The following is a 24,419-nucleotide window of genomic DNA, read 5'->3' on the forward strand; positions in this document are numbered from 1 at the left end:
GGCACACAGACGTGTTCACGTGTGTGCTCACGGACACCCGCCTCCCGCACACGGCACGCAGACGTGTTCACGTGTGTGCTCACAGACACCCGCCTCCCGCACACGGGCACGCAGACGTGTTCACGTGTGTGCTCACAGACACCCGCCTCCCGCACACGGGCACGCAGACGTGTTCACGTGTGTGCTCACAGACACCCGCCTCCCGCACACGGCACACAGGCGTGTTCACGTGTGTGCTCACAGACACCCGCCTCCCGCACACGGCACGCAGACGTGTTCATGTGTGTGCTCACGGACACCCGCCTCCCGCACACGGCACACAGACGTGTTCACGTGTGTGCTCACGGACACCCGCCTCCCGCACATGGCACACAGACGTGTTCACGTGTGTGCTCACAGACACCCGCCTCCCGCACACGGCACACAGGCGTGTTCATGTGTGTGCTCACGGACACCCGCCTCCCGCACACGGCACACAGGCGTGTTCACGTGTGTGCTCACGGACACCCGCCTCCCGCACACGGCACACAGGCGTGTTCACGTGTGTGCTCACAGACACCCGCCTCCCGCACACGGCACGCAGACGTGTTCATGTGTGTGCTCACGGACACCCGCCTCCCGCACACGGCACACAGGCGTGTTCATGTGTGTGCTCACGGACACCCGCCTCCCGCACACGGCACACAGGCGTGTTCACGTGTGTGCTCACGGACACCCGCCTCCCGCACACGGCACACAGGCGTGTTCACGTGTGTGCTCACAGACACCCGCCTCCCGCACACGGCACACAGGCGTGTTCACGTGTGTGCTCACAGACACCCGCCTCCCGCACACGGCACGCAGACGTGTTCACGTGTGTGCTCACGGACACCCGCCTCCCGCACACGGCACACAGGCGTGTTCACGTGTGTGCTCACGGACACCCGCCTCCCGCACACGGCACACAGGCGTGTTCACGTGTGTGCTCACGGACACCCGCCTCCCGCACACGGCATGCAGACGTGTTCACGTGTGTGCTCACGGACACCCGCCTCCCGCACACGGCACGCAGACGTGTTCACGTGTGTGCTCACAGACACCCGCCTCCCGCACACGGCACGCAGACGTGTTCACGTGTGTGCTCACGGACACCCGCCTCCCGCACACGGCACACAGACGTGTTCACGTGTGTGCTCACAGACACCCGCCTCCCGCACACGGGCACGCAGACGTGTTCACGTGTGTGCTCACGGACACCCGCCTCCCGCACACGGCACACAGACGTGTTCACGTGTGTGCTCACAGACACCCGCCTCCCGCACACGGGCACGCAGACGTGTTCACGTGTGTGCTCACAGACACCCGCCTCCCGCACACAGGCATGCAGACGTGTTCATGTGTGTGCTCACGGACACCCGCCTCCCGCACACGGGCACGCAGACGTGTTCACGTGTGTGCTCACGGACACCCGCCTCCCGCACACGGCACACAGACGTGTTCACGTGTGTGCTCACAGACACCCGCCTCCCGCACACGGGCACGCAGACGTGTTCACGTGTGTGCTCACAGACACCCGCCTCCCGCACACGGGCACGCAGACGTGTTCACGTGTGTGCTCACAGACACCCGCCTCCCGCACACGGGCACGCAGACGTGTTCACGTGTGTGCTCACAGACACCCGCCTCCCGCACACAGGCATGCAGACGTGTTCACGTGTGTGCTCACAGACACCCGCCTCCCGCACACGGCACGCAGACGTGTTCACGTGTGTGCTCATGGACACCCGCCTCCCGCACACGGCACACAGACGTGTTCACGTGTGTGCTCACAGACACCCGCCTCCCGCACACGGGCATGCAGACGTGTTCACGTGTGTGCTCACAGACACCCGCCTCCCGCACACGGCACACAGGCGTGTTCACGTGTGTGCTCACGGACACCCGCCTCCCGCACACGGGCACGCAGACGTGTTCACGTGTGTGCTCACGGACACCCGCCTCCCGCACACGGCACGCAGACGTGTTCATGTGTGTGCTCACGGACACCCGCCTCCCGCACACGGCACACAGGCGTGTTCACGTGTGTGCTCACGGACACCCGCCTCCCGCACACGGCATGCAGACGTGTTCACGTGTGTGCTCACAGACACCCGCCTCCCGCACACGGCACACAGGCGTGTTCACGTGTGTGCTCACGGACACCCGCCTCCCGCACACGGCACACAGACGTGTTCACGTGTGTGCTCACAGACACCCGCCTCCCGCACACGGGCACACAGGCGTGTTCACGTGTGTGCTCACAGACACCCGCCTCCCGCACACGGCATGCAGACGTGTTCACGTGTGTGCTCACAGACACCCGCCTCCCGCACACGGCACACAGGCGTGTTCACGTGTGTGCTCACGGACACCCGCCTCCCGCACACGGCACACAGACATGTTCACGTGTGTGCTCACGGACACCCGCCTCCCGCACACGGCACGCAGACGTGTTCACGTGTGTGCTCACGGACACCCGCCTCCCGCACATGGCACACAGACGTGTTCACGTGTGTGCTCACGGACACCCGCCTCCTGCACACGGCACACAGACGTGTTCACGTGTGTGCTCACGGACACCCGCCTCCCGCACACGGCACGCAGACGTGTTCACGTGTGTGCTCACGGACACCCGCCTCCCGCACACGGGCACGCAGACGTGTTCACGTGTGTGCTCACAGACACCCGCCTCCCGCACACGGCACACAGACGTGTTCACGTGTGTGCTCACGGACACCCGCCTCCCGCGCACGGCACACAGGCGTGTTCACGTGTGTGCTCACAGACACCCGCCTCCCGCACACGGGCACGCAGACGTGTTCACGTGTGTGCTCACGGACACCCGCCTCCCGCGCACGGCACACAGGTGTGTTCACGTGTGTGCTCACGGACACCCGCCTCCCGCACACGGCACGCAGACGTGTTCACGTGTGTGCTCACAGACACCCGCCTCCCGCACACGGCACACAGGCGTGTTCACGTGTGTGCTCACGGACACCCGCCTCCCGCACACGGCACGCAGACGTGTTCACGTGTGTGCTCACAGACACCCGCCTCCCGCACACGGCACGCAGACGTGTTCACGTGTGTGCTCACGGACACCCGCCTCCCGCACACGGCACACAGACGTGTTCACGTGTGTGCTCACGGACACCCGCCTCCCGCACACGGCACGCAGACGTGTTCATGTGTGTGCTCACGGACACCCGCCTCCCGCACACGGGCATGCAGACGTGTTCACGTGTGTGCTCACAGACACCCGCCTCCCGCACACGGCACACAGGCGTGTTCACGTGTGTGCTCACGGACACCCGCCTCCCGCACACGGCACACAGACGTGTTCACGTGTGTGCTCACGGACACCCGCCTCCCGCACACGGGCACGCAGACGTGTTCACGTGTGTGCTCACAGACACCCGCCTCCCGCACACGGCACACAGACGTGTTCACGTGTGTGCTCACGGACACCCGCCTCCCGCACACGGGCACGCAGACGTGTTCACGTGTGTGCTCACGGACACCCGCCTCCCGCACACGGCACGCAGACGTGTTCACGTGTGTGCTCACAGACACCCGCCTCCCGCACACGGCACGCAGGTGTGTTCACGTGTGTGCTCACAGACACCCGCCTCCCGCACACGGGCACACGCGTGCACAGACGTGTTCACGTGCGCTCAGGTGCTCACACACTCCTCCCACATGCATGCACGTGTGCACAGACGTGTTCATTTGTGCGTGTGTGCTCAGAGACATGCCTCCCACACGCATGCACGTGTGCACAGACGTGGTCACGGGCCTGCAGGGCGCCTGTGCTCATGTGCTCGCAGACCCACGCACTCGCAGGCCCCACGCGCACACGGGCACCTGCACACGCACTCACGTGCGCCACGGGCACACGCGCAGGAACAGGCACACACACGCACACATGCGCACGTGCATGGGGGTCTGCTGCTGTCCGAAAAGCGGATTCGTTGCCCGCTGTGCACTAAGCCAATAATGACACGCTCAGGAGAGACATTTGCTTATTTATTTCAGAGTTGTGCAAGCCTGGCTGCTCGGTGTTTTCCCCACAAATCAAGCGCAACTTCCCCCCCCCGCCCCGGCTTTCCAAGTAGCATTTATACAAGTTGCAAGGTTTGCAACTTTCCCTCTTACACCGGTTGGTTAGTGATTTACATACAATTCTAATATTGCTTACACACCATTTTAATACTACGCATGCTCAGGGGAGGGGTCTTCACCCGGGCACAGGTCTTTCTGACCTATGGGCGTGATTTTCTTGTATTATAATGAGGACAGTTCAGTTCGGGGATACCTCGAATTCCTTTGCTAAATCGGCAACGTCTACATAGAAAACAAAACATTTTGATTTACTGTTTCTTTAAGGCTTTAGCACTTCTAGCATGGCCTTGATTAAAGAATTATCCCCCCCCCCAGGAAACAGAGATAGAGGTTATCCTAATCTGCCTAGTATCTTATATAATCATTTTTCCAAAGAAATCTGTATTTTAAATTGCATTTACTATTAAAGACATCATATCTTTAATTGAACTGAAAGAAAAATGTTTTCCACCATATCGTTCACAGATTTTGTAAGCTCTTAAAGTTCAGTGAGGGTGATATTTCTGATGTAATAGTTCTCCACCTTTAATTTTCATGATATCATGAGATTCATCTATTTTATTCTCCCAACAAATTCTTATAATGAGAGCACATTCCTTCTTTACATTTTTAAGAGCTGTTATGTGAATCAACATGTGCAGTTATTAACCTGTACCTATATAGCAAAGTATATATCTTAGAATATAAATGATTTTTTTTCCAGCGATATTCATCATTGGTACCGTGTATCAACCAAAACCAATAGAATTATATGCTGCTTTCAGAATTAAGCAGCATGACTCCTATTTCACTTAAAATTTGAGGTCTTGCTAGTTCTTGGGGGATTCATGCATTCATGGTTAAAATTTGCTTCTCTGACACAGGAGGAAAGCTCATTTCTGCTACTTCTGCTTTGAGTTAACAGAGCATGAAATAAACAAAAATTTATCATGATTCGTAGCATTAATTAACTAGATGTACTGACCTACCACGGATTTCATTTACATCAGTCTCACCAGGACAAAAAGATTAGTTTTGTAAGAGCCATTCTTATCTTTCCCTTCCCAAATAATGTGTAACCAGGGAATAAAGTAAGAAATGGTATTTCATTTTGTACTACATAAAAATCACTTACTAATATAATGGGACCTACTGACAAGAATGAACTGTATGGATCATACCAAGACACATGCAAATATCCTCCTAGCATTTAACCCAATATAATACAGATTTGTTTGTGTTTATTTATACATGTATTTATTAATTCATGCTAGCAATCACAGAGAACTGCATGACTCGAAAAGCCTTAATTCCTCCTAATTTATCGAACATAACTTGTTCTGTCTTTTTTTTCCCCACTGAATTCCCTTTCCCCCCCACAACAACAAACAAAAACTCTTTCTTCCTAATAATTGGAGTGAATAATTGAGTTAAAAGAGTATTTCTGTACCAGATACTGCTATCAAAACTCTATCCTTATATTGTGATACTATGCAGCACTACATAAGTCGTGGCCCCCATCGCTGTGTTTTGCATAGCTTTGCTCTAAGAAATTTTCAGCCTTTTGTTCATCTATTAAATGTAAGGAACGTGATGTACTCCTTCAGAGGTATTTATTGAAAATATTTTTCATTAGATCATGGTCAGTTTTGATCTCCCCAGTAGAATGTGTTGGTGGGGGGGTTGAAGGGGTTTCTTATTTCTTTTGTCGTTGCATTAGATAAGCTTCTGAGATGCCCAGTGTTGGAATCTGAGAGGTTTCATATAGTATTTTTCAGGGTTTTTTTTTCTTGTGTAATTTATAGATTAGAGCTTTTCAGATCAATTTTACAGGGATTGTAATAACAATTAACTGCAGTGCTTATGTCTATTACAGTTGAGACTGTGGCCTATGAAGATTAAATCCACTTGTCACTGAATTGTAAATATTTCTTGTATGAAACACAATGATATTCTGCTAGTCATTCTATCCAGGAGAATAAGACTGTTAACAAGGAAGAACCCTGTGCCAGTCACTAAGAACCACATAACCTATGGAAATCTCTTAAGAGAAAAAACAAAAGCTGACCAAATTAGCTGCCTAATCTCAGCATTGAAATGTCTAATAAGTAGTCTGTGGTCATCAGCTGTGAAATACAGACTATGAACATCAGGTAGCATGGTTCCAAGAACTGTTCATGCAATTTTATATTAAACAGTACTGGATAAAATAGGAATAATCTAGCAATAAAGTCAGAAATTCTCAGGAAAGCCCTTGTTCAGATAAATGCCTGATCTCTCTTACCTTCTCTTATGGTCTTGGCTATGTAGTGGTGCATTTCTGTGCATTTTCAATGGGAAAACTGAACAATGTTTTCACCCTTGTGCTTAGGGTACTCTCTCAAATTTGAGGAACTTGGGTGAATATCCGCAGCAACCTGGTGAAAGTCTAGGCCTCAGATTTCCAATGTCTTGGGACAGTGCTGGAACTGTTAGATTGTTACGAAATGATTGTTGGCCCTATTCACTCCAGAATGAACACTGAAAATGTTGATCAAAATCTGATCACATGCAACTTCTCAGATACTTCTGAAGATGAGAGGTTTTGAAAATTCTTTAGTCATATCTGGATAATAATGACTTTTAAGAAGGAGATAGAAGACTTTCTGCTCTTTCTACTCAAAAAATAGGTCTTTAATCATGTACATTTCAACTTATAGGTTAGTTACTTGATTATCACAAAAGGACATAGAGTATTTGAGGTTTAGATCATAATGAAAGATCATTTTTCTGGCTTGCTATTTGAGATTTTGGTAAATTTCAGCATATGGCTTCCCAAGTAGGTGGAATATAGTTAAACAACTTCTGGTTTTATCGTTGATTTTAATGTCTAATTTGGAAGCTATCTTCAGGAGCCACAATAGTCCATAACATTTTCTAAAATGTCTATTAGATGGATAACTCTCTGTTGAATGAAAACATACTTGGAATATAAGATCTTTGGTACAACATGTTTCTTTGGGTTCTGTGATAGTTTCTAGTAAAATTTTCAGTCCCTGGGTCACTACTGCAATGCATCCAATATCTGCCAATATAACAGAACTTACTAAGTTGTCAACTACATTGCCTACATCAGAAAATTTATATACAAAAACAGGAATTTACACTTGGTGAAATGTTTCATTAAAGAATAATGGATCAATTGCTTCTGTTAGAAGAATCAAATTGAAAGCTATCGTGAAGAATTTCCACACCTAAAACTGTATTGATTTCTCTACACACACCATTACTTTGCTTACCGGATATGGCTTTTCTATCACAGCAACAGTTTGCTTACTTTCAGCTTCAGATAAGCCTCTAAGCAACTTATTAGCAATTATAATTTAGGCTGCTATGCTTAAATATGAATTGAAAGAAACTCAGAGGCCGTAACCTTTCCTTAGCTCCTTCCCCACACAGAGAATGTGGTGTCAAAACTGAAACCTGACAAAATAGCTCCAAGGAACCACTGCTAAGACTCTTTATTATGTGGTTCTTTGCAGTATTCTTTGGGTTTTAGATGTCCCTTTGCTGGCCCACAGACGCTTCCCAGCTGGTTCGCGCGTGTCCCCTCCCGCACTCCGGAGCCCCGTCAGCTGGTGCCTCCCGGGGCTGCCCAGGAGCAGGAGCAGGCTGTGAGAATTGCCCTGTGTGCTGGCGTGTGTGTGAACAGGCGAATTTACTGTTTTGAACCTGACTGGAGCATGGAGCCAACATGAGTGTCGTGGAATTGTGACACACTGAAAGCGGCTCTGGCATTTTTCATGGCAGTAAATCTGCATGTCCTTGTCAGCACAGCAGCTCAGTGAAGGCAAAGGAAACTCAGCATCAGGAGTGGGATCAGAATTAGCTCCAGCTGCCTGGAGTGGACTTTCTGGGAAGCCTTTTCGCTGAACATCACCTTCCACAACCCACCGCTGAGGCACATGGAGACAAAACCCTAGTTCTCTGCACTGTGCCTTTTAGGCACAATCTGCATTTTCTGTGTTTCTTTCCTACAGTTCGCAAGGCTGAGAGCTCTGGAAGGGAGCGTCACAAAAGAGCAAAGACTTCTCATCCAGTCCTTGAAGGTGTTTGCAAAGGGCTTCATTTCATTTCTCCAGTTACTTACATTGGCAGCCTCTTGAACGGCCTGTTCTTTCTCTGCCCTTTTGTGAAGATCGCTTTGCACTGAAAGCAGCAGGACCCGACAGTTCAAAGACAGCCCTAGCAGTACTCTGCTGTCTCACATTCTTTCTACTGACTGGCATTTGCTTGGTGAGGAGTACAGGACTCCTGCGTGTGCGACACACACCAGTACCCTCTGAACAGAGGCTTGGGTGCTGGAAGTACTGGTGGGCCTCTGCTGAGCTTTCTACATGGCTAAGGAGGGGCACCAGAGAGGAGAAGGTCTTCCAGTCAGTCCTTACTTCCACACGGCTGGGGCCGTAAAAAGCAGAGCCAAAACACACAGGAATGGCCAGAGGCTGCTACTCCAGACTCCAGAAAGCGAATCCCCATCTGGCCAGAACGCAGTCCCCCCCCCACAGACAAATATGCTCTGGGATCACTCGCCCACCTCACGGTGTTCAAGGTCAGCTCCAGACGCACAGCCCTCTCCAGCTCCCCCCCATACAGACACAGCTCAAGCACACTGCCAGCACAGCTGGGCCACGCACACAACAGCCCTGCTTTGGCCAGTGGCTTGTCCAGAGGCCCTCCACCCCAAGGAAGCACCTCGTGGACTTCTGTTCAACAGGCAATGTTTTATTTCAGTCAGCCGATCGCACTGGCTCGGTGGTAACACTCTGTGGACTGCCTGCTCCTTCCTTGCCTGTCTTGCCTTCCCACTGCTCACTTTCTGCACTCAAAGATGTTTTCGGAGGACCTCCTAGTTGCTCCGAAGATTCCTGAGCTCCACCCAGTTGTCTCTGAGGACTTGAGCTGCTGCCTGCTGCACACTGGGATGCTCGTCTCCGTGGAACAAGTGGAGAGCTGAAAATGACACAGGCAGATTCCTAAATGACTGCCAAAGCCCAGGACCGAACGGTCGTGCCGTCCCTGACTCTCTGAGCGAGCACCACTCGAGAAAGCTGGGCAGCTTTCCCTGGGCTCAGTCCTGGGAGAGGGCGGGAAGGGTGGGAGATGAGTGGTCTGCTTTGCACACTGTCACTGCAAACCCTTGGCCTTCTGCACATAGTCAGCGAGAGAAGCTCTCTCCTGGCACCAAAGCTTCCTCCATCAGGAGTCTTCCACCTCCCTGTAAGTGGCCAGGAGGCTTCTTCTACTTCAGCCATTTGGCCGAATGTGTGCAAAAGCTTAGTTTCTCAAGAGCCTGACTTTTCCCAGTGGTTACCCAAAAGACATTCAGAGTTTATCAGGAGCTTCTCTCTCTGGGGATGCAAGAGCACGGAGGCCATGTGCAGCTGACATAAAGTCATACCCAGGATGAGTATTGGGGCACGACACCAGAGAGAAGGGGCAGCGTTGGGCAGTGGAAGGTGGTGACATCTTTCCATGGAATGCAGGAAGGGCAACTGTAACCTACCTGTGCTCAGAAAACTCGTACTGTGCTCTCTCAGCCACTGGCTGTCTGCGTTTTCCAGGATAACACCTAGTCGCACAATGCAAATAAGTAAACATCAAGGCACTTCCTGTGGTAGCCCTAATTCCCAATCTAGTCGCTTCCTGGTCTTGGACAATGGATGATAGGCTTTGGGGAGCAGGGGAAAGCTAGAAATACCAAACCAGAAGGGTCCCTCCCGCTTTAAAGTTCCTGGGGAGAAGCAGGAGGCAGAGCTGAGCAACTGTGTGCGCCAGGGGCCAAGCCTAATGTGCAGCACTAATTCCACTGTGCCTTTGCTAGAGACTTCAGCCCCTTTACAGCCTGTAACTAATTCCTCCTGCTGCCACCCTCCTAAGGCAGGTGACTGTCCCTGGTGCCACTGCAGAGAAAGTGGAGATTGTCCTTTGCTGTCTCTTGCAGGGAGGAGCAGAAGAGAATATCAGCTTTGTCTCTTACCAGCTAATCGGATGGCTGCAGTCCGCATCCCCCAACACGAGCTCCAGAAGTAGGTCTGGAGGGTGTCATAGACGCTTTCCAGAAGCTCTGGCATGTCTCTGGCCTGGTAGAAAACAGAGAAACAGGAGTTCTTTGGCTGAAAAGGCCCTGCCATTGACCCTTGGCAAAGAGGGCAGATGAACTAGGAGAGGAAGGAAAGAGACGGAGGCTGCAAGGGACTGACAGTTCCCATCATTGCCATGCTAGTTCCCACCCTACCACTTCCCAGAAGGCCACTCCATGCTCCAGGTCTCTGAGCCAGGGAAAGTCACTGCCACCAGGCAGTCTCACCCTGGGCCACAGCTTACTCACCAGGTGACTGCAGACAGCTTCCTGGAGCTCTTCTGCACTCTTCTCGGTGTTCAGTGCAACTTGGGTTTGCAGCTTCTGCAGGCCCAGGAATGGAGTGCAGAGCAGGAAAGTGCTTCGACAGGCCTGAAAAGGAGAGTTGCCCCAGCTCAGCCCTCCCCAGGACCAGCGAGGTGCCTTTCAAGGGACCTCATTGAGCTGAGCCCTGCTGTTCTCTTTCAAGAGGGGGGGATGTTTCACTCAACGCCATTTATAGAAAGGAGAGGGGAGGGATTGCAACAGCAGCCATCGTTCCCCTGGCCTGGTATGTGGCACTCCAGAGAGAGTATCGGTGCCTGAGAGCTGTCGCCGCACGATAGCTGTTAACTGATGTGCCCTTGGGAGAAGCCCCGGATCTCAGGAAGCAGGGGAGATCAGAAGGGACATGGTCAGCAAAGGCTTGGAGGCCTGAGCACTGCGGAGTCTGGGAAGACTGTCCTGCACCTCAAACAGAAAATGCTGTTGGAAGAGTTTGAGGTTGTCTTTCCATGCAGAGACATTATCAGGAAGGCCAGTATTGCTCTGCTGTTACCATGTAGCACCCTCCTCATGAAGAAAGAAGTGAAAGGTGGCTCTTACATTGCAAACTTCTGGATCTGGGTCCTGAAGATGGAGCATAATTCTGGTCCACGTAGAAGTTGTAATTTCTTTGCCGAGAAAAGATTTCCATTTCCTCTTGGCAGAGGAGGCCAGGACTCCATACAAGGTGAAGGCTGAGGAACGAAGGACTGCCTCGTCCTGCAATCAGGAAACCCCAGTCACCAAGTTGCTGCCTAGGACCCCAAAACAAACATCTCCTGGCCAGCCAAATGCTGAGCCCATATCCTGAGCAATGGTTCTAGGCAGTTTGTCCAAGGCCAGAGGATCAAGAGAATCCATTTCTTTGAAAGACACCATTTGGCATCAAGAAAGGGTTGCCTTATGCTGAGTCTTTCCTTGTCCATTGCTCAGCTTCTCAGGACCGTGCCTCCTGAGCTACTGGGCACTTAGGCTTTTGGTCTCCGAGGTCCTCAAACACTTTACTGGCACCTGACAGAGAGCTAAAAACCTAGAAGCTCTTGGACTCCAAAGTTCCCAGACTCAGAGCCACCTGGCAGCCTCACACGTTCCTAAGGCTTCAGGGCTTTCACACAGAGACAGCCCTCCAGGTGGCCTGTAAGGGAGTTGTAAACAGTCAGTTTCCATTTCCCTCAGAAAAAGAAAAAAAACCCCTCAGATTCAAAAGGCTCTACAAAATGGAATACTTGATTCCAGTTGGTACTGCTCTGTGGAAGAACTCCGGCTCAGAAGACTCTGTTGTGGTCTGTCGTACCACAGCATGGGCACCTCTCATGTCAGAGCAAGTGAACTCCCGCCATTTGCGAGGAGCATCTAAGCAAGTCTTCCAGACTGTAGAGGCCATGGAGAGGAAGAGGCAGTCCAAGGCACAAGCCCTCCTTTCCAGGGTAGATGCTGAAAAGACCCAGGGTACAGAGCTAGGCAAAGGAGACCCTCAACACCCCTCTTCCTCTCCATTGACAATGAAAGAACCTGTGAGGGCTAGACCAGACATGGAGAACTACTGTGAAGGGAGGTGACGTCCTCCCTCAGTGTCCAGCCTTTCTTCACTCCTTCCCGAGGGCAATCCAAAGGTGATTAGCTCGCTATGGAGCTAGGAATCAGCAGACATCATCCCAAGTCTTATCAGTTTCTCTTCAGGCTTTTCTAGGAATGAGGCTTCTTCCCTGAACCCAAACAGTCCTCATCTGTGCTTGCTAACATCATACCTTTCAGATGATCTCACAGACTACTAAAACAAGAGTTACCTACTGCTCGTTCACTTACGACATCAAAGAAAGTCTTGGTATAAAGGGCGATTTCTTTAAAGGTGACTCCAATGTCCTTCTCTCCCAGCTCTGCCACCACTTTCGCCAGAGCTGACAAACTCTCGCCCACGATCTCAGAAGAGGTGACGTCCTTGATGGCCCTCATTAACGCCTTCAGAATGGCCTTCTTGTGCTTTCTCAGCTGTCAAAGCAGAAGGCACACAAGAGCTCCTCACCATTCATGCCTACAGCAGAAGTTCTTTACCATTTCTCCCAAGAACAGAATTGGCAAGAAACCAGTCCAGAGCACACCTTAGCCCAAGGCTACACACTCTGTCTCCAGTTGCACCTTTGAAGCCAGAGTGATGTCGGAGAATGGAGCATGGTCTTAAGACACACCAGAATTTCCCTGTTGTGGTTGGTCCAGCTTCTGTAAGCCTTGTGCAGCTCTTTACCAGGACCTGTCTGGTTAGGAGCTTTCTGTAGTGAGTGCAAGCTCATGCTCACCTTCTCAGGTGCTCCACTGGCCAGATTGCCCAGGCCCCTCACTGCCATCCGGCGCACAGTGCTGCTGGCATCCAGGGATTTGTCCACCAATGCACGGCGGACAGGCTGAAGCAGCTTCCATTTCTGAAGCACTGGCGCCTTCATCAGCTAGAAAAGAGCACCATGACCATTAGCATTAGATTGATCCTGAGCACTCATGGCACATGCGTAACTGTTCATGGATTCCAGCATGGCTGGGATACTTTCTGCTAGGATCTTCCTGGAGAAAGAGATGGCCGAGACAGCAGCTTGCAAAGACAACTGCTCTCAAGCCTTCCTTTTCCACCTTCTGTCTTACCTCAGCAAAGAAAGATGCTGCCATGATCCTCAGGTTTGCTGATGGCGAGTCCAGCCATGGCAAGACAGCACGTATGGTGGTCAGCGTGACCACATCAGTTTGGAGGAGAACACTGCACACACAACACAAGAAGACAAGAAGGCGACAGAGTATGAGGTTCCAACAGTCAGCTGCTGTGATGCAGACGGTCATCTTTGGCAACTCAGGACAGCCTCCCCAGGCAGATATGCTGGAGAGGTTCCCATCCAGACCGTTTCTGGCTTACAGTCACCCCCAAGAAGGAGAGAAGGCCTCCACAAGGCTCTTACCTAGTCAGCAGACACATGCCCTCATGGTATGTCCGGGGATTTTCAAGAAAAGCCCATGTGTTCTGCTTCCGGAGAATCCCCATCCATTTCTCACTGATGCACTTGCAGAGCACAGTATCTAATGCTTTGATGGAAAGCCTGATTGAAAAGAATATACATATATCAGAATCGGAGCACTTGAGACTGTGTCAGGATCACTAAGGAAGCTCAGCCACTTTCAGAGGCACTCATTAACTTCTTCCAAGCCCCAGCGAGTAATACTCAAAGCACCCCCTGAAAGCACACTTCATAATCCCAAAGGGCATCAGGCTAAAAGGAAACTGGCATGATCACTCGCTTTGATGCCCCCAAACTCACTGAACACAGGGGAAAACCCAGAAGCCTCAACTTCTTTGATGCTAGAACCTGAGGGGTCTTCTGCAGTACCAGAGTACCATTTATGCAAAAGATGCACAACAAGGTCCTCCGAGCTGGGGAAATGAATTGCAGTGGGCAGGAATCACCATGCTGTCGCTGCATCACCACTTGTGAGTTCCCTGAACAGACCAGGAACAGTAGAACAGGAGGCCCAGCACAGCTTGAGGGGACAGTCGCCCTTGCAAGGCCAAGAGGTACTTTGTTCTCTATCATTCATATAAGCAAAGTCTCTCAGGGTTCATACACCAAAAAGAAAAAAAAGAGAGAGAGAAAAACAAACAGCACCCCAAGCGATGTTTGGAAACCTGCTGTGGCCACTGTCTGGACAAAGAGAAATTCAGTTCTGGTTTCCTAAGGAAAGGATTAAACATGGTGACAGCAGAAATCTTGTCCATGGAGCACAGAAGCCTCTCTCATAGGAAGAACAGCTACCTTCAAGGCTATAAGACTGGAAGGACCAGAAGGATGTCCTGCCATATCCTCCAGTGCTGACAAACGGGTCGACTCAGCTGAAGGCCAGGGAGCTGTCTCCACTCATGTCTGGTGAGGCAGGAATGTTCCTGCTTTCATCAAACCCCAATCATTGAATAACTGAGACTTTTGATTCAGAAGCACTTCCAAAGGGGAATAAAATCATCCAAGGATGCCCAGGGAAGACTAATAACAAAGTAGACAAAAACCAAGCCCAAAGAAATAGATGAAACAGCAGAATTCCCTGTGCATGACACAGAGTAAACCAATAGGTGAATTTTAGCTGTGCTGAGAGGGCCAGTTCCGCCTTCATTTCTGCTGTAGCTTTTCCTCACCAGGGCCACACAAGATTTTCTTCAGACTAGCTCCCACCAGCCTACTTTTTCAAAAGCATATTGAGCTCATGCTAGGGCACAAGAGACAACTCACAGGCTTTTTAAGAAAGTGGAGCAAAGCCTGACAAGAACGCAGAGAGAGGAGACAGACATAGACAGAGACTGGCTTGGTGAGGTGAGCTAAAGCTGCATCCTTCATCTCTGCCCGTTTTGCTCATTACCTGCAAGGACTGCTGCCTTCACCACTTGCCACAAGGACTGGCTCGTCTTCAACTCTTCCTGCAGATGAAGGCAGCTCCTTTCCAAGAGTGTTGCTGATTTGTTTCAGCAGCATTGGAAACAGCCGTGGCAGCAGGAGAGACACACTTTCCCGGGGCTCCAGGGAATACACCAGCTCACGGATGGCACAGGTTACCTATGAAGAAATGCCGTCACAAAGCACTTGGAAAGGAAGAGCTTTTGCCACCACTTACCCCACCTGCCTGCCCGCCTGCCTGGCTGCTCTCCTCTGGAGCTCTGACTTCTGCCACAAGCTTGTGGATGGGCAACAACAAGCTCTCACAGCTTCTCACAGTGATCAAAATGAGAATGACCCAGCAAAGCACACTGTGAGGCTTCTGCGTGTGGATTTACAAGTGCCTGTGTACCAGGAGGATGTCCAACCCCTCGCTTTCATTCCACAGGATCCTCAGCCAAAGAGGGGCAGAAATGTCACTTCACATACCATGAGAGGCTCCAGCGCAGCCAGATTGTCGCTCCCTTCCTCATCGAGGCAGTTGCTTCTGGCGGGGGTGTCTTCAGCGCTCTCCACTTTGCCCATTAGCAACTGGAGCATTTCAATTGCAAAGATGCCTCTGCCAAGAGTCCTCCACAGCTCCACGGTATCACTGCAGGTGAACAGTTTACCCGTGATCGCGTGTACTCTTGGGCCTGCAGCCCCTCAAAGGCAGGTTAAATACTCCCCCCCTCCCAGCGCGGAGCTTTAGCAGCCCCAGTCCCTGGCAAGTCACAAGCACATGCTCTGGCAACAGTCGGACTTTTCTCCTCGGGGAGAGAGACAACTGGCTGCTGAACAGAGTCCCCTCTAGTGCCGCCAGGCTGTGGCGTCTCTGGGCTCCTGAAGTGGAAGGAGAGGGGAGGGGAACCTACCTGTCCATGGGCAGGTGTCTCTGGAGGAGGCTGTTGGTTACTGCCTCAGGGTGATAGCAGCCCAGGACAGACACTGCCTCAAAGAGGAACTCCTTCAGGCTGCCCTGCTGAGCAGCTGGCAGATGATCGTAAAGGATTGTCAGGATTTCTGGCACCTGGAAGGGACAAGGAAAGAACAGCCGTTGTTTTAGGCCTTTCCTAGGGCTTCCCTTAAAGCCAGACCAATTCTTCAGCACATGAGCAAGTCCTGCTTCCTTGACCATTTGTCGAGATCTCACCCTAAACTTCAGCCCTACCACTCCACACAGTGGAGGGTTTTCTTTTGGGTCTAAGTGTGCTCCTTGCCCTCTCACGCACACAGATGTGCTGTCATTGCACATGCCTTGGCTCCCTTCTGTTTTCAGCTTCTCTTCTCATGCACACAAAAGACATTTTAGCGTTTCACCCAGAGCAGTCTGAACGCTTCTAACTATGTGCTTGAAATAATGCAACATCAAGACCTAACACATTCTTCACACCTTCCGAAGATACCATGCAGTGCCTGCACAAGGGCCTTCAGGTCCTTCCTGGAGGAACCAGCTCTCCAGGGATACTTGTCCTTGCCTCCAGCCTCCTCATTTCTCATAGATTTAACACCTTCCCCAGAGGGAACAACTTTGCTCTGGAGGAAGACATTTGGCAGATCCTTTCACCGCCAGAAACTGTGGCCGTAGCCTGCACAGAGCAAAACTACTCACTTCTCCTGTGGATGACAGCCATCAAGACACTATCTGTCTGCTCTTTTTCCCCACAGGACAGACACCAAGCGATCTGCTGACCACGTATGAAAGGAACAGAGCCCAGGAGAAAAGATGGCTGGCACCATTCACCAGTGGACCCCGAGACGCAGCACAGACCAGAGAAAGGGGGGGGCTCAACTAAATTGTGTCTATCAGATTTGCTCCTTCTTGGCACTGTGTCTGGAACAGTTGGAGACTTTGCTCCAGAAGGGTTTGTATTGCTGGCACCAGATGCACAGTAGCTCTTGGATTAGGTTGCCAGGACTTCAGCTGGATAAACAAGACATTCTTGGCTCTGCATGCAAGATGCATTTCTGCAGACCACAGCAGCTAGACAAGGGGTAGTGCAGCAGCTCAGTGTCAAAGTTCCAACTCTAAAGATAAACAAGGGGTGTTTTACCTCCAGCAACATTTCTCTTCCACATTCCTTCAGGAAGATGAGCATCCACTCGCCTGCTGCCCTAGCACAAGTGGGGCTGAAGGACAGCATGCTGCCCAGGACAGCCTTCAGAAAGCCTCTTGCCTGCTCTGAGCAAAAGGATTTGCATGCAACCTGGAGAGAAATGAGAAACAGGAGAAACAACATCAGAAGTCTGCTTCCTCTCTTACAAGCAAAGGACAAGAAAACTTGAGCAGCTTCTCAGTTCAGCCATTAGCTAATCCTGAAGGTGGCAGGTGCTTTGTATTCCAATTGCACATACAACTTCTTCTTTTGATTTATGAAGCTCATAGAGTTGGAAGGCTCTTCCATGAGGTCGGTTGCTTGCCTACACAACTTATGTTCTTAAAATAACTCTCAAGAGCTGGCAAGCTAATACATGTTAAAATAAAGAGAAAGCCATCGGGCTAAGGAACTTCCCTGCTTTGCTTCAACAGCTCACTTTCCCCAGATGGAGAGTGTTTGGGTGTGGATGGATGAAAACAAACACACAAACTCATAGAAACTTCATGGAGTCTACTTCTTTCCCCAGTGGGAACGCTAGATATTGTTATGCTTCAAAACCCTCTTACTACTTGCTAACAACAGAGGCCCCATTGCTATAGGCCACTCTGAAAGGGGAGAGAAATCTTGGAAGTAAAGAAGAGAAAAGTGATGGGAGCTGAGCCACCAGGTAGCCACAGCTCTGGCTTTGGAGTCAGTAACCTTTGCGATTTTGGAAGAGGTCCTCAGCAGCGAATCCACATCTGCAGCCACTAGATCCTCACAGAAGTGATTCAGATCCACTTCCCTTGTGTGCATAACCTTGCCTAAAAGAAACACAGGTGGGAAAGGATAGGCACATTTTCTGAAAATGAACCCCCAGTCCACAGCCATTGATCAAGGAATCACCAAATGGTGGTAGGGAATTCCACAGGGGTAGTGCAGGACCCTTCTGAACTCTGGGTGCAGCATTTTACGAGTCAGGCCATCAGATTCTGCTCTATGCCAGTCAGAAAAAACACTCTCCTTCTCCTACAGCAGTTTTCAGACTATACCTATTGTCCTCAACTATGGCTCCTCTTTTTCTCAGCCCCTCCATCCCATGTGCAAGCACAGGTCACACCTATCCTCTGACTGGGAGGAGGGTCTCCATAGATTCATCAGCGTGGACAGGTGATGCTGACCAAAGTTCACTCCAGAAGCCCAGGTGTACAACTCCCTTCTAAACAATTTCTCAACTGGGATCATTACTTTGTCTCTACAAAGCTAGAAAGTGCTGTCCTCTAATCCTTGGTGCCTGAGAGTGCTGCCCTGAGACAGAAATGTGGGAGGGCTCTCATTCTCCACAGCACCCAGAAGTGCCCCTGAGGCAGGGCTGCTCAGAGAACTTCCCCAGGCCTCCCTTGTGCTATGGCCAGGAGGGAAAAGAATGACCAAGGTCTGGATGCAAGAAACCAGCAGTCTGCTGTCCATTACTCTTCTCCTCTGGCAATGGAGCCCCCTCCCTGCACATTGCCTCTGCTGCCAGACAGGGAAGAGAGGGAAGAGCAGGCGGAAGGAAGTGGGAAGCAATGACTGTTCTTCTCACCTTGTGTTGAGAGAAGGCAGCTGATACAGTCGACTGCCCGCTGGCGTGATGTGGCCAGGGAGTCACAGCTGAGAGGCCCCAGCACTCCAATCATGGAGCCAAACTGCTCAGAAGAGTTTTCTCTCTGGTAGAAATCAAAGAAAGAAGAAAGTTCTCAGGCTGCAGGAGTGGCCCTTCAACCTTCTCCTTCTGACACTGACTCCTGACCCACAGCAGGGCATCTGGATTGACAGAAGCTCAGCTTTATCCTCCCAGGAGATTAGCAACCCAGAGCACAACTCTGAGCAAACCTCCCTGCCAGGGAAGCAGAAGGGCTTAAGAAGCAATGCTGTCTTGGTGGCAGATGGGTGCTGAGGTTAGGGCAGAGCTGCAGAGAAGACCTGCAGGGCCTCCTGGCTCGCCAGGGCTGCCCTCGTCTTGGTTCCCTGAGAGACTCCAGCTGAACCCACAAGCACTCCCAAAGAGTTTTGGGAAGAGGGAGTCAATACTCACAGCATCCTCCAGTCTCTCGGTGTAAGTCTTTAGCAGATGAGTGCAGGCATAAAGGGCCCTCTCTCTCTCCCACTCTTTCCCAGAACGGAGCCAGGCCTCTAGGAGCTGTTGGAAGACCACAGCTAGATCAGGGCATGCATCGTTTGCACGCACACACACTCACACACACACACACACACTCCTTTACAGTCTCCCACCTTTTCTTCCCCCAGGAACCACACTAAGGATACACTGGCCTCCATGGGAATTCATCACCGCTGTGAGGTACACAAACACTGAAGGCTTCTTATATTAGTGTATCTGATACTTGCACACAGCACTCACTCATCAGCAAAGATTGGGAGTGCCTTGTATCCGTCCACCATGGCCATCTTGGCAACAGCTCCCATTGCAACATGCCCTGACAACCAATAATACAACTCCTACAGCCACGACGGGCCATAGTTTTCTCCACCTCCAGGGAAGAATTGCATGCCTTGCACCTGCCTCCAGAGCATCTCCTATTCTCAGATGATCCCCTAAAGCGTGAGGCCCTCCATCCTTGGCTCTCCTCTTGACAAAAGAGAGTTTCCCTTTCTCCTCTTTGCTACTCACGTGAAAGGTTTCCTTGAGCCATGACAAGGTCAGCTCTTCCTCAAGACTTGTCATGAGGCGAGCAAGAGCTTCCAGGGATCGTGCATAGAGAGCCTAAAAGCAAGAGAGAAGGAGTGGTAGCTGAAATCAGAGAGCCTCAGAACTCAGCCAGAGAGGCTGCCAGCATTCAGTGCATGATAAGGTGCAGCTCTGAACATGCAGAGCAGCAGAGGGGGATTGACAGCTACCTCTGCATGCTCAGCATCATCTGCTGCCTCCCCTTCTTTTGTCTGCTCAAGGGGAGGAAGGGGAAATAGGCTTCGGAAGCACTCCTGAAGAAGATGACAGTTTTCCTTCTGGGTCAGAGATGGCTTGATCTTGCTGGCAGAAGACAAAAGAAAGAGTTCAGAAAGGACACTTGCTACTCTTTGCCAGAGGGGGTCCAGTGGCAGCTAGAGTTCATCTGAAGCTGGAGCCCCAGTTCCCAACACTGCTGTTCCATGAAGAGGGAGCACTTCCGCCAACTCCCATGGATTCTTGCCCATCAGACTCCCAGGGTACAGAGAGCCGGGAGCTCTCTTCCCCCAGCCAGCCAGCCAGCCAGCCAGCCAGCAGCCTTTCTGCAGCCCAGACCACTCTCTGTTCCACACTTCTCCAATCTACAGCCTCAGGCCATCTCTCTCCAACACTGGGCTCCAGGATCTGTACCGCATCACATCTTCCAGGATCATACAAAACGGGGACCATCACCTCACCCCACACCAAAGGCAGCTTCTCACCCCACACTCAGGTCAACTGTGAAGCTTCAATCAGCTCCTCTGTGACATGCGGAGGAATACCCAGCACACAGGAGGAAAAGCCCTACCTCAAGTGCTCCACCGCAAGAATTGCCCTGTAGCGAACGGGAGAAGCCACGCAATCCAGGGGCTCCTGCTTCATGAAGTCCTGCAGGTCACAGAGAGACAGGTACACAGAGGTCAGAGGGCAGGAAAGAAGAGGGCCTTGCCTCAGCAAGAAGAGCAGATTCTTCTTCCGCGCGTGTGGCTAACACAGACAGCCTCCATGCAGGTTTCTCCCAGAACTGCCGGAAGACCGCAGCTCCAGAGAGGACAGACCCACTGCTCTTCCCAGGGATCACCCACAAGCTGGCAGCACAAGGGACCCTAGTGTGCTGGTGCCTAGGCCTCGGACACTCCCAAGTTTGCCCAAGGCCTTTCTCAGCCCACAGAGAACAGTGCCTCTCTGAGGAAACCCCTCTCAGTGCACAAACTCTTCTGCAGGACAGCCTCTCTCATTCCATGTCACTCACCAGCACAAGCTCCAGCAGCACCCTCTTCGAAGCAAAGCTGAAGTTCTCACAGGTGCCAACACCTTGAAGGGCGCAGCTGACTTCTGTGACACTCTGGATTAGGGCCAGCTTGAGTTCTGTGTCCTGAGGACCAGGAAAGAAAAACAAGGTGACATAGATGAGGAGCTGTTCAAAGGACCAAAGGCCAAAAGATTAACAGGAGGGCCAAAAGATCAACCCAAGGGCCAAAGCTACTCTCAAAGTGCTGCGGAGGGAAGAAACTGCATCCTCCAGGAGCCTAGGGGGAAGGGCCTCTGGGTCTTATTTCAGTGGAAGGAGATCTCTCCTGGGATCCTAGGAAGACATGGACTACCTGGAAGCAGAAAGGAGCTTTCCCCAGCTTCCTACCCAAAAGAGAGCCCCCTGGACTCTGGCCCAAGGCAGTGGGGAAAGCAAATCTGGAACAACGGAAACTGGAAATGGGAGAAGGGCAAGGAGCAAGGCTCATTCAGGGAGCATTTACTGGGGCTGGGAAAGTGATGCCCGGTGCCTGCAAGGTGCAAGGAGAAAGAGTGAGAGTCGGGGAAACAGAAAACACTAGTATGCGAAAGACGGCAGCAGTTCAGATTACCGCCAACACTACAAGGCTGCAGAGACTCATCTGGAGCCCTCTGTCCCCTGCATGGGGAGCAACGGCTAGAACTGGACCTGGGATACTGCTTGTGCTTCGGGTCTCTGACATCTCAGACAAGTCCCCCAAAACTCAAAGAACACCAGCAATGACACGGGGATATATGTCAAAGGGATAGAGTGGCAGGTTTGGAACTGGAGATCCAGGACTCTTGTTGAGAGCAGATCTTTCCAAACAGATGCTCTGTCCCAGTAAGCTCCGGTTCAGAGGAGGGCGGGAGCTAGCTCTAGACTAATTGTCCCGACACCGAGCATTCACAGCTCCTACCTGAGGGCTGGTTCTGTACTGGCACAGGATGTTCTCTACAATGTCCATCTCGACCCGGGCAAGAAGCTGCTGCTTGGGTGCATGGAGTGCTATTTTACTGTAGATGAGCATGACAGCAGCAGCTGTCTTTGCTCTGTTCTCCTTCTGGTGCTCCTGGAAAATTGGGAAAGTCAGGAGGATTCAGTCGAGCCTCTTCATTTTACCTTAGACTTCCCCTTTGCTTCTAGCTGAGAAACTGCCTCCAAACAGGTACGAGCTTGCCTTTTTCATCCACACTTCTCAAAACATTTCACCAAGTAACTCTTCAATGCCTCCGTTAACTCTCTGGGAGAGAGCTGTTCTCCCTCCCACTGTCTCCCTCTCTTGTGTCTAAGAGCTGGAACTCTTAGACAAAGGAGGGCTGAAGTGCAGAACCTCCTTCCTTGACACCACCAGGAGTTTGAGCACTGCCCATTGACCATCCCTCATTTCAGTTTGCCAGCTGAACTGAAACCACACCCAACACTGTTCCAATGGCCAGTTGCTGTTTGTTGCCACTGCTGGGGAATTTTGATCCATGACTTTGTAATGGGATCTGTCCTGAAGACGCCTGAAGCACCAGAACTCCTGGCTACAGGCTTCCGGCAGTTCTTACACAAGCAAAGAAAGCCAAGACAACAGAGAAAACCTGCTTCCCTTACCTTCTGGAGGGTGAAGACCCTAGGAAGTCTCCTATTCTCCCCAGCAGCAGCAAAGTCGTGGACTGTCTTCAAGGCCAGGTCGAAGTGGCCCTCAGCAGAGGATGCTAACACCGAAATCGGTCCCTGCAACACAAGGGAAAGAGTGAGTCTGTTTCCATCCCACACATTCATCCCTTTCAAGCTTTCAAGCATATTGCCTGAGGGAATCAGCAGGAAAAAGCTCCAAGTCAGGCAACGAGATCCAAGCTGCCGAGGGAAAACTGGAGAGCGCAGGGATAGAGAGCACCCACCTCTCTCTCAGAAGGTTCCAGACGTCTGACTCTTTCCAAGTAGCTCTGCAGCTGTTCTTCAATGTAGCTGATGTTCTGAGACACTGCCAGTGCTCCCCCCACAGCCTTATAGAGGAAATTCTGAAAGAGAAGAGGCCAGCGCGAAGAGGTTGCTAACACATCAACCTGTCATCACTGGAGAAGCGGAACACCCAGCTACCACCCCATCTCAAGGACCAAGAGACAGCCAAGGCACCAAGACTACAAAAACAGCCCATTTCTTGGCCCAGTCCAGTTACCAGCTCTATACAGAGAACTAAAGGAAGAAAAAAAAAAAGACATTATGGAGGGCTGAGAATAGGAAGCAGTGAAAAGCAACTGTATTGAAAAAAACCATGCAGGGAGAGAAGCATCCTGTGGCTCTGCCACCAAACCTCTCAAGGAAGAAAAGAGAAGTAAAGACCAAGTCTTAGCAGAGAACCAACCTTCTCCTTGGAAAAGTTTGGATAGTGGGCCATCTGCTGAGTTAACTCGCCATTCAGTTTCACATTCCAGGTCTCATTCTTTATGGCTTCCAGAGATGTTCTCAGGAACTATGGAGAAAACAAAAAGTGGAGCAAATGCTTCCTCAGGTTTTGTCAAGGTCTTTCTCTCATTCCAGTGTAACAAGAAGGTGTCTGGGGACAGCTCACACTACGGATAATCCATCTTCCCTTCCCACCCCTTTAATCTGCCCCAGACCCTTCTTCCAATATGGCAGCTAAGATCCTTCTGGGTCTCAGGAAACTATAGAGAAAGAGGCAGTGGCGCTTTTAGGACAACAGGCCCAAGTTCTGGGAGAGGACAGGCTTGCCCAAAACCTCACCGCCAAGACCCCACCTCCCAGCTGTCATAAAATAACTCTGTACCTGCAGCAGACGGCACTCCCATTCTGCGTAGTCCAGGGAGCTCTCATCTTTTCCTGGGAAACAAGAGGACACAACAGCAGGTCATCTGATTACAGTGAGCCCAAAAGAAGCATCCACACGTCTCCTTTGGAAGCAAAAAGTCCAGCATTCCCAGGCTACCAGCTCCCAGAATGTACCTGTTCTGTCCGGGCTCAAAGGCAGCTACTCCACCAGCCCCTTTGTGAGTCCAAAGGCACAAGGTATGTCCAAGTCCCATTTCTTCAGGACCATGGAATCAACGCTGGGGAATACTGACTGCTGGTCAAAGCAGCTGTCTATTTCCTCACAGGAAGAAAAATGAGGCAGAAGGGCCTTTCACAACCAGCTGGAGCTTAGTGCAAGAGAGAACTGCCACTGCCAAGCTGGACTCGACTGGTGACTCTGAACTTCCAAGGAGAGGGCAGTGCCACAAAATCTCCTCAAGGGGGAATGTAACCACTCACAAACACTGTCCAAGCAAGGGTGGGAGGATGCTGCCAGAGCCTGCCATTCTGATGCAATATGCCAGGCTAAAGCCCACACAGGGATCAGACTCCCTGGAACTGGGAGGGATGAAGAACAAGACAGCTT

At 51.4% G+C, this 24,419-nt stretch overlaps 1 protein-coding gene across 1 annotated transcript; it reads right to left on the reverse strand.

The window, feature by feature from the left end:
- Nucleotides 1-8,862: 8,862 nt before the first annotated feature.
- Nucleotides 8,863-24,385, reverse strand: LOC135326070 (maestro heat-like repeat-containing protein family member 2B). The gene is made up of 25 exons (XM_064503960.1): nucleotides 23,811-24,385; nucleotides 23,388-23,495; nucleotides 22,924-23,043; nucleotides 22,634-22,756; nucleotides 21,954-22,106; nucleotides 21,017-21,139; nucleotides 20,573-20,652; nucleotides 19,956-20,088; nucleotides 19,729-19,821; nucleotides 19,135-19,239; nucleotides 18,643-18,766; nucleotides 17,778-17,881; nucleotides 17,034-17,186; nucleotides 15,855-16,009; nucleotides 15,430-15,592; nucleotides 14,927-15,120; nucleotides 13,483-13,620; nucleotides 13,175-13,286; nucleotides 12,838-12,984; nucleotides 12,350-12,532; nucleotides 11,105-11,263; nucleotides 10,490-10,612; nucleotides 10,139-10,241; nucleotides 9,665-9,730; nucleotides 8,863-9,111 (listed from the first exon to the last, which is right to left on the reverse strand). Exons 2-25 carry the CDS (start codon nucleotides 23,418-23,420, stop codon nucleotides 9,008-9,010), a joined length of 2,991 nt encoding a protein of 996 aa, XP_064360030.1. The 5' UTR covers nucleotides 23,421-23,495; nucleotides 23,811-24,385; the 3' UTR covers nucleotides 8,863-9,007.
- Between the last annotated feature and the right edge of the window lie 34 nt (nucleotides 24,386-24,419).

Source organism: Dromaius novaehollandiae, unplaced genomic scaffold (assembly GCF_036370855.1).
Source record: "Dromaius novaehollandiae isolate bDroNov1 unplaced genomic scaffold, bDroNov1.hap1 HAP1_SCAFFOLD_70, whole genome shotgun sequence".
NCBI classification, from domain to species: Eukaryota; Metazoa; Chordata; class Aves; order Casuariiformes; family Dromaiidae; genus Dromaius; species Dromaius novaehollandiae.

Coding starts and splice junctions, on each gene's coding strand:
- LOC135326070 (XM_064503960.1), bottom strand. CDS start 23,420: ATGGCCCACTATCCAAACTTTTCCAAGGAGAAG. Junction 16,010..17,033: donor GAAGAGAAATGTTGCTGGAG/GTAAAACACCCC, acceptor TGTCCCTTCCAG/GTGCCAGAAATCCTGACAAT. Junction 13,287..13,482: donor GGCATGTGTCTGCTGACTAG/GTAAGAGCCTTG, acceptor TTGTGTGTGCAG/TGTTCTCCTCCAAACTGATG.